The sequence below is a fragment of the Pinus tabuliformis genome, chromosome Q (genome assembly GCF_031772625.1).
Source record: "Pinus tabuliformis cultivar Carrire ecotype Pingquan chromosome Q, CPIR1, whole genome shotgun sequence".
Lineage (NCBI taxonomy): Eukaryota > Viridiplantae > Streptophyta > Pinopsida > Pinales > Pinaceae > Pinus > Pinus tabuliformis.
In genome coordinates, this window is record NC_142296.1 from 69,274,957 (window position 1) to 69,287,898 (window position 12,942).

At 36.6% G+C, this 12,942-nt stretch overlaps 1 protein-coding gene across 1 annotated transcript; it reads right to left on the reverse strand.

Moving 5' to 3' along the window:
• Window positions 1-11,749: 11,749 nt before the first annotated feature.
• Window positions 11,750-12,193, reverse strand: LOC149218318 (uncharacterized). The gene has a single exon (XM_089386531.1). The coding sequence runs from the start codon at window positions 12,191-12,193 to the stop codon at window positions 11,750-11,752; it is 444 nt and encodes a 147-aa protein (XP_089242657.1).
• Window positions 12,194-12,942: the final 749 nt, after the last annotated feature.

The window sequence follows — 12,942 nt, forward strand, 5'->3', positions numbered from 1 at the left end:
TCACCCTCCCTCGATTTTTAATGCGACGATCATCCTCAACCATCATATGGAACATCATATTAATTTCCATAATCTTTAAATAAAGAAAAGAAAGATACTTTTAGAATGACTCACTGATGGTGATGTGGGGGAAAAGTACTGGTGACATGATTGATTCCGGTAACAACACACTGATTAGGTCACTTATTTCGAAGGAAACATCGTGGTGATATCATTTATTAAGGAAAATGATTGTGCTTAATTCACTTCTACAAATTGTTAGTTGTTATAAGTGTAACAATGGATGTAATTGCTAATGTTACTCTTTACAACAAAACTCTTATTTGCAATACTATGAAAAACTTTCAAAGAAATAAGGAAACGACTTAAACGTGTAGCAACATAAGATAACATGTATGAAATAAATGATGTTGTTATAGAGAAAAAGAAATGTGCAACAACCCCCACATAGTGGTTTTCAACTATTACCATTATCTGCCTATGCACCTGTAAGAGGTTTTCATAGACATATTTTTATTTATATATTTTTTATTTTATTTTTTCTTATTATTAATTTTTTTTGTTTTGTTTTTTTTGGGTGTATCAGCTTCCAATAGAGTTGGTTTTGAGTTGTTACACTTATTGAGGATTAAAAATTTGGAAGCACAAGAGAATCTTCCCCTGCTCGTATAATTTGAAGATCAGATTTTGAGACAATATTGACAATTGAATCCTTTGCAGTTGGTTTGTGATATAACTAAAGACGATGTCCATCAGCAAGTAATGGGGTTATAGAATTATTGATGGTGACTAAATTCATAGTCCCATTGTCAAAGACTGTATCAACTTCATAAGGTTCTAGCCATCTAGTGTAGAGATTCCCCTTGAAATCCTTGAATCATGAATCATATAGTAGAGCCAAATATCCTTTCTTAAACACACTCTTTTTTATGAATTTTTCATGCTACTTAGCCCTCTGTTGTTGGATGATATATGTTTACTGAATGGTAGCCAACCTCTTCTCATCAAGTTCATTTAGATGATTTAAAAATTATTTCTATGTTGTAACCAAATCTAGATGCACTTGTAGTTCTATAATCAGTGTCTTTATTTCAAACTCTATGGGAAACAAAGGATTTTTACCATACACTAATTCGTATGGTGAGAATCTCGTATTGTTCCTCCATGTAGTCCTATATGCCCATGACACTTCTGGCAATTTATCATCCCAACTCCTCCAGTGGCTAGCCACAATCTTGGTAAGAATTCCCTCAATAACCTTATTCATGCTTTCCACTTGGTCATTAGCCTCTGGATGATAAGGTCAAGTAATCCTATAAAATGTTTTGTATTTCTCAACTATTTTCTATATCAAATGAGATGTGAATTTTGGCCATTTGTCTGTCACTATTTCCCAAGGAACCCCAAAGTGAACAAATATGTCTTCAAACAAAAAGTTTGAAACAACCTATTATGTGGCTCTGGTTAGTGCCTTTCCTTCAACCCACTTTGTGACATAAGCTATGAAGACCAAGATGTAGGACATTTGTTGAGATGGAGGATTAATTGGGCCTAAAAAATCCAAGGCCCACTTCCCAAATGGATCTAAAAATATTCGAGGATGTAATGACATTTCATATGACTGGAGCGGTTGACCCATTCTCTAACAGTTGTCACATCCTTTCACAAATTTATTTGTGTCCTGAAATGTATTAATCCAATAGTTCCATTTTGAAAGAACCTTATACCATGTACTTCGATCTGCCAAGTCCCCCCCACAAGGTTCTTCATGACGATATTTAAGGATATCAAAGATTTCATCCTCCCTCACACAACGCCTAATCTGATGAGCTAACCTAGTGTGATAGAGGTTTCCTTTGATCCAAGAGTATCTTGCACTTTGTTGAACAACTTTTTTCTTCTTGTTTGAGGATAGGTGTTGTGGGAGTCTTCTTGTAGCAACATAATTAGCTATGTATGCATACCACAGTGAGTGAGTTGAAATAGCAAAAACTTATTCCTTTCGAAAACAATCTTCAACAGGTATGCATTCATCACCAATAGTCAACCTAGAAAGAGAATCGACCACTACATTGTCTTTCCTAGGTTTATCTAGGATTGTTATATCAAATTCGTGTAAGAGTAATAACCAATGCATAACCCTACCATTAGTGATTGTTTTATTCATTAGAAAATGAATGGAAGAGTGGTTAATGTGTACAAACACTTGATATCACGTAATGTAGTGTCAAAAATTCTTGATGGAATGCACTACTGCAAGAATTTCTTTTTTCTGTCACCGTGTAATCTAGTTTACCTAGGGTCAAATTATTTCATATGTAATAGATGGAATAAGGTTTTCCATCCTCTAGCTAACCCAGCACAACTCCCACAGTAGTATCAGATGCATCTGTGGCTATATGAAACATAGAACTCGAGTTTGGTCCTCACAAATCAGGGGTTGTTGATACACACTTTTTCAATTTTGTAAATTCTTTCTCACATTTCCCTATCCAAACAAATTCAACATCTTTAACAAGTAGAGAAAATAAAAGGGATGCAATTCTTGAAATTTTTTCTATAAGCCTTCTATAATACCCTACATGTCCCAAAACATTGTGTACCTCCTTTTGTGTTTTGGGAACTGGAATTTTCATAATTACCTCTACATTGGTAGGTTCTACTTTAATTCCATCAGTGGAGATAAAATGTCCAAGCACAATTCCTTCATTCATCATCATGTGACATTTTCTTGTACTTAAAGAAACATAAGTTTATACACATTGTTCTAGTTCCTTTTCAATGTTAACTAATGACGTTTCAAAGCCTTCGCCATAAGGTGTAAAGTCATCCATGAATACTTCTAAATAGTTATGTAACGTATCTAAAAATATTCCCAATATCACCCTTTGGAAACCTTCTGGCACATTACAAAGTTCAAAAGGAAGAACTATGTATGCAAAGGTTTCCCAAGGGTAGGTATAGGTGGTTTTATCATGATCTTCTAGGGAAATATGTATTTGATTGTAACCACTAAACCCATCTAGAAATGAAAATAATTTCTTTCTAGAAAAGGTAGCAAGGACCTGGTCTATGAATGGAAAATGGAAATGGTCCTTTTGGGTGGCTTTGTTAAGTTCTCTATAGTCTACATAGACTCTCCACTTGCCATTCGTTCTAGGGACAATGAAAAGTTGGGATACCCACTCACTATCTGATCTATAAAAAGATCTAAGACAATTATTAAGGTATAAACTCATGTGCATGGATATTCCTATGATACTTTGTGCAATGGATCAACAAGATTGTGAAATACATAGACAATGAAGTAGTTAAAGAACATAAAAGATAACACACGTAAACACACAATTTAATAAGGAGTTCATCCAACACTCCTGGGCTACGTCTCCTAGTCCAACCTTTAGTGGTGATCTCTCTATTATGTCTTCAGAAACAAAGTTTTATAAAAGTATGAGATCAATTTGAGTCTCAACACACAACAGTTACAACAACAAGAGTTTTGCTTGAACCCCTCAATCCTCTCTGATTACAGAAAATCCCTCTATTACTAGCTGCCTCTGTCTCTTCTTTGTCTCAGCACTGCCTGCCTTTGTCTAATGTCTTCTGTGGCTTTAAAGCTAATCTGTGCTATATTTTCATTTCTCCGTCTTGAGCTCTCTCGCTTCCCAACCTTTATCTGCTCATATCCCCCTCTAAGCATTCGCAATCATTGTTAAACACTTTCAGGGATGGTGGCCACTTGTACTGTAACGGAATGGATAATCGCACCTTGGAAATCCCAGAATTGGTCATTTTCTATTCAAACAGAGAAATGCTGCAAAACTGTGAAAATCCACCAAAACATTATTAACTGGACTTCAAATTTTCATAATTCTGCACTATATCCCTATCGGGTCTGCCTTTATATCGCCATCACATCTCCACCATTGATCTAGGAGATCCAGATGCAATGGTTGTTGTTCATTTAAAGTGGCCCTTTCATACAACGGTTAACAACCCGATAAGGGTGGTTTTCTCTCTCCAGGGCCAGGACACATGGCAGCCAATGTATGGGCTTGAGCAAAACCCGACCCAAACCACTTACCACCTTTCCTCCTCCCTAAATCCTACCTGTTTTGTGACTTCCCTTTTATACTAAAAAAATACATTAAACATGAAATCCTGCTCATATCGGACTTGAAATAGTATTCAATAGTCTTAATAAACCCTTTCAGGTCTATAATATCACATCAGGCACATTTCCTTTGTAATCAATTCATTTGGAAGAAATTCAAAATACAAAGGAAATGGATGCTTTCCAGATTTCAAAATATATATCTAATATCGTTGATAATATTATTAGGTCTCACTATCGCGAGTTATATTGGACCCATTCCATTATAATACTCTGATGTGATGTTGCGATGTGATTGATCACAATCACACATCGTGCATATCCTAGGCTTTGCAAGTGTTCCATTGTATTTGTCGATTGTGATATCATGCATTAATATGGGTCATCGATCTGTGCGCTTGATCAACAATCCTTGTTGACCGCGCTAATCGCTATCGCAATATCTATGTGGTAGCCTCTGATAGCCTTCCTTTGCCACGACCAATTGTGATTTTCCGATCGGATCTGGAATGTTGATTGACCAAATCCAACAGCCCCAATTCAAAGTTGCTTTGACCGCTAATAAACCTGTTTTTCCATGTTTTCTCTATGTTTTTGCCTCCCGAAAGTGTTATTCGACTTTTTCCAAAACTCTTATTTTGCCATAGTTCTGAATACTTGAAAACTTAGAGGGTTTTATAGGATCCATTTGGATCACGCCTTCCCACTGAAAAGGCCTTTGGACCACCAAAAGTTGGTTTTTAGGCATGAATCAAGTGAGGATACAGCTTCCTCACTTGTCCAATCTCTATACATCTTGCATTGCTTGGCTTTGAACCTTTGAGCCTAATTCTCAGGTACTCAACATCCCCACTGCTCGTAGTTCTTACCTTCCTTTCCAGAACTGTGTCTTCCTGCAACTCATTGAGATATTCAGGAAACAGATCATCAATAGAAGGCAACTGACTTTGCTCCATAGGATCTTCAATCAATGAATGTTCAAATTGTCTCATTTTCTCTGCATTAACTACTGAATAGATGTGCATGTAAGCTGGAAAATCAAGGCAAAAAGCATTCTCACCAATTTTCTCAAGTATCTTGAAAGGCCCATACCTTATTGGCTTTAGATTCTTCCCTTCACCTTGCATTCTGTCTTTGCTGATGTACAACCAGACTTGATCACCAACTTCGAAGCTATGCTCAATTCGATGTTTATCATGCCTTGCCTTGTACTTGGCTTGGCTCCTTTCCAGCTATTCCTACACTACTTGGTGAATTTCTTGGATCTGTTCAATGAACCTGGTTACTTTGTCCACATGACTGTGTCCATCAACTGTTATGTCTTTACTAAAGACAAAATGCAAGGGAGAGCTTGGTGTAAAACCAAAACAAGTCTCAAAAAGAGATCTTTGTGTAGAAGAGTGTTTAGCATGGTTGTAAGCATGTTGCACATAACATAAATGTTCATCCCAAAGCTTGGGATGCTTACTGAAATAGCCCCTGAACAACTGGATCACTATCCTATTGACCACCTCTATTTGGCCATCTGTTTGTGGATGAAAGGTTGTGATCTTCTTCAGTATGGTGTCCATTAGTTCCCACAGACTTGACCAAAACTTCCCAACAAATCGGGAATCTCGATCAGATACAACGGAAGTGGGTAAACCAAAATGAACCCATACATGCTGAAATAACAACTTCGCTATTTGTTCAATTGTAATCTTCTTGTTACAAGGTATCAAAATACACATTTTGCTGAACCTATCCACAATAACATATAAATAATCATGACCTTTTATAGATTTTTGCAGTCCCCCAATAAATTCCATGCAAACACTTTCCCAAGGATGAGAAGGAACTGGAAGTGGAGTGTACAAGCCTATTTCTGTATTGTTAGGCTTGCTTTTAGCACACATGGTACACCCTTTAATATATCTAGAAACTGTTTCATGCATTCTTGGCCAATAGCAGAATCTTTGTAGTTGTGCAACAATTTTACTCAGATTGAAATGACGTAATATTAGAGAAGTGTGTGCTTCTCAGATTACGTTAACTCGTTTAGTTTGAGGAATGCATAACTTTACCAAATGATACAAGAGTTTGTCCTTAACATGATAATCCAATTCTTCTACTTGTTTTCCATGACTTAAAGTTGCATATACATCATTAAAATTTACATCTTGAGCATATTGTTCAATGTAGCTTTCATGCAATACTGAGTTATGCTTAAGTATAGCAGATGCATTTATGAATGATCTAGACAACATATATGAAACTTTATTGTGTATGTATTTCTTATATCCGATGACAAGATGAAACTGTAGTAGAAATCCCATCCACCTATAGTGTCTTGATTGCTACAATTTAGTTTGTGGGTGCAAATATTGAAGTGGTTGATGATCAATATGTATAACAGTTTCTTTGCCCGATAGGTAATGTTTCCACTTTTTCACACTCTATACTATTGCATACAATTATTTATCACATGTGGGATAATTAACTATTGCATAATTAAATGTCTCAGAATGATAACATATGGTTTTATCATGTTGCATCAACATTGCTCCCATGGCAGAGTCACTGGCATCTATTTCAATCTCAAATGGTCTTTGAAGAGCTGGCAATTCTAGTATTGGTGTTGTACTAATTTTTTCTTACAAGGTGTTGAAGGCTTTCTTCTATTTGCCTCCCCACTTAAACACCTTATTCAATCATGCCAAAGCATGTAAGGGAGTTGCAATCAAGAAAACGTTAGCAATATACTTTCTCCAGTATTGTGCTACTCCTAGGAAGCTTCTAACTTCTGTAGCAGATTTGTGTTTAGGCCAGTTCACAATGACTTCAACCTTAGAGGGATCTATCTTCAATTCAAAACCCCCTACAATATGACCCAAATAATTCAAAGATGTTTTGCCAAATTCACATTTTGATAACTTCACATAGAGACTTTCTTCTTTCAAGACATTTAGAGTCTGCTTTACATGCTTGAAATGTTCTTCCCATGTTTTACTAAAAACAAGAATTTCATCTAAATATACAATTATAAAATCATCAACAAAAGGCCTGAGTACATCATTCATTACTCTCATGAAAGTGGCAGGGGCATTAGTTAAGCCAAAAGGCATAACTATCCATTCATACAGCCCTTGCTTCATTTTGAAAGCAGTCTTCCATGCATCTTGTTTTGGTACTCTGACTTGATGGTATCCACTACGTAAGTATAACTTGGAAAAAGAAACAGCTTCTTTCAACTGATCTAATAGATTGTCTATGCGAGGAAGAGGATAATGATTCTTGATCTTTACTTTATTCAGTGCTCTATAATCAATGCACATCCTTCGCGAAACATATTTCTTTCTCACCAACATGATTGGAGATCCACATGCTGATGTGCTTGGTCTTATGAACCCTTTTTAGAGTCGCTCATGTACCTGCTTCTTGATATCTGCATTCTCTACAGCAGATAACCTATAGATTCCGATGTTAGGCAATGGAGCATCTTGTTGCAAATGAATATCATGTACAGTTTTCCTTTTGGGTGGAAAACCTTTAGGTTCTTGAAATAAGATATCATATTTTGAAACAACTTTTTTTAAATCAGCTTTATGTTTAGCATCACAGCCCTCAAATACATTGGTTTTATCAGGGGTATTTTCCTTCACAACCATTAGTAAAAATTTCTTGCATGAATTTACAATTCTTTTCATCTGCGCTGAGTTAATGAGAATGTAGTTATTTTTGAGTTGATGAGCTCTTAAAATATATTCTATTCCATCTTTTGTGAGTTGATACTTATTTTCAGCTCTATATAAAATGGCTTTTCTATCATACAAGTAAGGACTTCCTAAAACAATACCACATATATCCAAGGGAAATATCTCTAACTCAACCTCATCTACAAATGTTGACCCAAATGAAAACCTAAGCTTACATTGTCTAGTCACTTGCAGCTTTGCTTTATCACATACCCAACATAATGGATATGGATTCTTGTGAGGTGTGGTTAGTAGTGCCAACTTCTTTACAATTGCTTTAGAAATCAAGTTTACTTGTGAACCACTATCAAATAAAGTATCAATATTTTGATTCTTGGAAATAACTCTAATATGAAAAATCTCATGTCTTTTTCTCTTATTTTCTTCATTATCAATAGATTGTGTAGAATTACTAGTAGATGCTTCAGAATTTTTACCTTTTATACCTGTAGCTATGACTGTTTTTTCATCACCTGATTCTGACCCCAAATCTTTCTGAATAGCTACAACAGTCTTCTTCTTCTTGCCATCGAACTTCTTGGGTTTCATCTCTAGATGCAAAGACCAACAATGTTCATCATTGTGTCCACCTTTCTTGCAGTGAGTGTGTGAAGGTTTGTATTTCTATACAACATTTTCCTTCCTCTCTTTCCATTTCTGCTTCCTCTTTTCCTTATTCTTGCTTGCAGTGGGTTTCGATGATCCCCCAATCTCTGGGTTCACATTCTTGGCTCTAGCCTCTAGATGTGTAGCCGAAATAGATACCTCATCTATGCTAGTAGGGTTAAACATGAGAATGGTGTGCCTCAAATAGCTATGTAGACCACCTATATACTTTAGCAAAGTTTCAGGTGAGTCTATAGAAATTCCTAAAATTAAAGCTCTTTTTCTAAATTCCTGGGTATAGCTTTGTACACTTTGGCCCTTTAACTGGCGAAGATTTTGCCAACTCCACATGGCTTGCTGCATATAAGCTAGTGGATAGAAATTTTTTTTAATCATATAAACAAATTCACTCCAGTTAGAAATAATTTTACCATGTTTCTTTAAATCAAATTGTGTCCTGCCTTCCCACCACACTAGGGCAGTTCCTCCAAGGCAAAGGCTGGCCAGATGAATTTTTCTCCTTTCTAAATCAATGTTCTACACCCTGTAATATACATCAATCTATCTAACCCAGTTATCTAGCTTTTATTCATTTAACTATCCATCAGGTATTGACAAATCAAATTTTACATCTAATTTAATCAAAGGGCTGGAAGGAGGTTTTGATAGAGGATTCTTTTCCTTTCCCTTTTCCTTCTAAATGACCATCTAGAAGAGGTTCCTCCGTTACTTTGTGTTGTTTGGAGGTTGAAGTATCTTCACTTCGACCTTTCTTAAATTCTCGATACATCTCCTCTACCATGGCTCTCATGGTCATGAAACTGTCCATGAACTGAGAGTTTGATTCCAAGGGAGTTTCTTCTGCCATTTTCCTCCTAGGATAGACTCTTCCTATTTCTAGGTTAGTCTCAACCATTTCTCCTTATCCTAATTTGAGATTTGACTAAGTTAGCATTCAACAATCCAACACAAGCTTGTCTAACCTTAGCAGACCTAAAGCTTTGATACCACTTGATCTCAAAAGAGATCTAAGACAATTATTAAGGTATTACACACTCATGTGCATGGATATGCCTATGTTACTTTGTTCAATGGATCGATAAGATTGTGAAATACGCAGACAATGAAATAGTTAAAAAACATAATAAATAACACACATAAGCACACAGTTTAATAAGGAGTTCACCCAACATTCTTGGGCTATGTCTCTTGGTCCAACCTTGAGTGGTGACCTCTCTATTATGTCTTCAAAAACAAAGTTTTACAAAAGCATGAGATGAATTTGAGTCTCAACACACAATAGTTACAACAACAAGAGTTTTTCTTGAACTCCCTCTATTACTGAATGTCTATGTATCTTCTCTATCTCAACGCTGCCTACCTCTATTTGTTGTCTTCTACGGCTTTAAATCCAATCTGCGTTGTCTATTCATTTCTCCTTCTCAGGCTCTCTAGCTTCCCGACCTCTGTCCACTCGGATACCCCTTTGAGTGTTAGTAATCATTGCTAAATGATTTTAGGGATGGTGGCCATCTGTACTATAATGGAATGGGTCATCTTGGCCTTTGAAATCCCATAATTGGTCATTTTCTGTTCACATAGAGAAATGCTGCAAAACTATAAAAATCTGCCAAAACACTGTTCATCAGACTTCAAATTTTCATAATTCTGCACTATATCCCTATTAGGTCTCCCTTTATATCACCATCATATCTCCATCATTGATCTGGGAGATCCAAATCCAACGACTATGGTTCATTTTAGGTGCCCTTTCGTACAGGGGTTAACTGCCCAATAAGGGTGGTTTGCTCTCTCCAGGGCCAGGACATGTCACAGCCAATGAACGGGCTCGGGCGGACCCCGGCCCAAACCACTTACCACCTTTGTTCCACCTGAAAGCCTGCCTATTTTGTGACTTCTCTTTTATATTAAAAAAATACATTAAACATGAAATCTCGCTAATGTCGGACTTGAAATAGTATTCAATAGTCTTAGTAAACCCTTTTGGGTACATAATATCGCATCGGGCACATTTCCTTCGTAATCCATTCATTTGGTGGGAATGCGAAATAAAAAGGAAATTGACACTTTCCAGATTTCAAAATATATATAATATTGTTGATAATGTTATCGTGTCTGTCTATCGCGAGTTATATTGGCCCCAATCCATTGTAATACTATGATGCGATGTTGCAATGCAATTGATTGCAATCGCACATCACGCATACTGCGGGTCGTTTGCAAGCATTCCATTTTATTTTCCAATAGCAATATCACGCGTTAACATGGGCCGTCAATATGCATGCTTGATCAATGGTCCTTGTTGACCATGCTGATTTCTATTGCAATATCTATGTGGTAGCCTCCAATAGCCTCCCTTTGCCACCGCCGATCAGATCTGGACCATTGATCGACCAGATCTTATGGCCCCGATTCAAAGTTTCTTTGACCACTGATAAACTTGTTTTCCCATGTTTTCTCTATGTTTTTGCCTCTCGATAGTGTTATTCAACATTTTCCAAAACTCTTCTTTTGGCACAATTTTGAATACTTGAAGACTTAGATGGTTTTATAGGATCCATTTGGATCACTATCGAAAATTGGATAAATGAAGTTAGCATTTAGGAGTTTTTGCAATTATTATTATACTACCTCCTTAAATGTTGGATTCATATGTCATTGTGGATGTCTAACTGGATTTCAGCCTTGTTTTAAATAGATATGGTGGGTGCACAGGCTAGCACGAATTCCTTTCATATATGTAAAATACCATGCAAATTTCTTTTTATACTTCTATAAAACTATGACAACATATTGTTTTGTTCGGGAGTCAGGTTTAGGTTAACATTAACATGTTTACATGCTTCTATTTCAATTTGGTTGTTGTTGATGTTTAGAGTGGTCTTCATATGTTCAAATCTAAAATCCTCCATATCCTCTTCCTCCCTCGAGTCCTCAATATAAGTAATAGAAAGAGGATTACTGATAACACCATTTATAATATCATCTTCTATCCCATGCTTAAAGCACTCAGCTTTACTGAGGGTAAGAAGTGGCTGGGAGTTATCTGATTCGAGTTCGAACTCATCCCACAAGGGGTTTCCCAACTCCCTACTTGGCTTTGTAGGGGGATAAAGGATGAGGGTCTTCGTAGCCTGACCATCTACAATTATCTTATAGCCTGGCCTAAAACCTATAAATGCATCCACAGTGACCAACCAGGGTCTTCCAAGATCAAGGGATTCCCTCCTAAATTTGATTTGGTTTGCAAGATAAGAAAATCTGTTAGATATCTCTAAGAATCCACTGCAATAACTACATCTTCTAATTCCCCTTTTAGTTTAACACGAGACCTATCTACTAATTCAAGAATGGTAGGTGTTTTTCTCAATCCGTGCAAACCTAGCATGCTAAAGACTTCTTTATTCATTACATTAATTGCTACCCCTAAATCAATTAGTGTATTTGGGATTGGCATATCATCAATGTAAACAGTAACTGTAGGATTTCTTGTATCATCATATTTGGTTAACGGAGACTGACCAGTAATTAATTTTGATAATTTCCCCATCACATGGATAGTGACAAGGTCTTTAGGCTTTCTTCCAGTTTTTTTAACATACAGGTCCGTTAGTGTTTTCGCATAGATGGGAACGTCCTTGATAACTTGCAGTAGGGGAATCTTGATGTGCATATTTTTCAACTCTCTGAGAAACTCAAAGTCAGTGTATGAAGTCATCCTAGTTTCTTATAATCTTTGTGGACATGGAGGATCCTTAGTTACTGTAATAGCTCAGTCAGCTGATATAGATATACCAACATTGTCCAGGTTAGTTGTTATAGGTGTAAGAAAAACACCTTGACCTAATGTAGTAGTCTCATGAGTGTTCACAAGACCATCCTTAGGAGATTCACATTATTCCTCAGTGATAATAGGAGAAGTTTTTAATACTTTTCTTGATCGTAGATGGATTTCATTACATGCAATGAGAGTGATGTAGTAAGTTTGGAAGGAATCATGAGCTTCTAAAGCCTATGTTGCATTATTATTTGGATTAGGATTAGTTTTTACGGGTAATTAGGGTCATATGGGAGGCGTAGTAGCAAGTGTTGAGAGAGGTGGAAGATGCAATTGTTGTTGTATTCATAACGCAGAAGGGGTTGGAAATAAAGAATTTTCTCTCCAATTTTGGGGCCAATAATATGGCTAAGATGGAGGGTATTGAAAAGGTGAGGAGGGAGACCATTAGTTACATGGTGAGGAAAAATGAGCTAGAGGAGGAAATGAATATTTCCATGGAAATTGTTGTGCACTATATACATTATTACATGGATTAAAAGAAAAACATTGAAACATACCCAGTGGTCATGGCTACCAAGCCTTCCTATACCCAATGAAGTAGGAGGATTGGACTTCCTCACTTGATTCCTTGAGCACTTCTTTCATTCTGGGAAGCTCTAGACAATAGCCTATAGAATGCTCCAAAT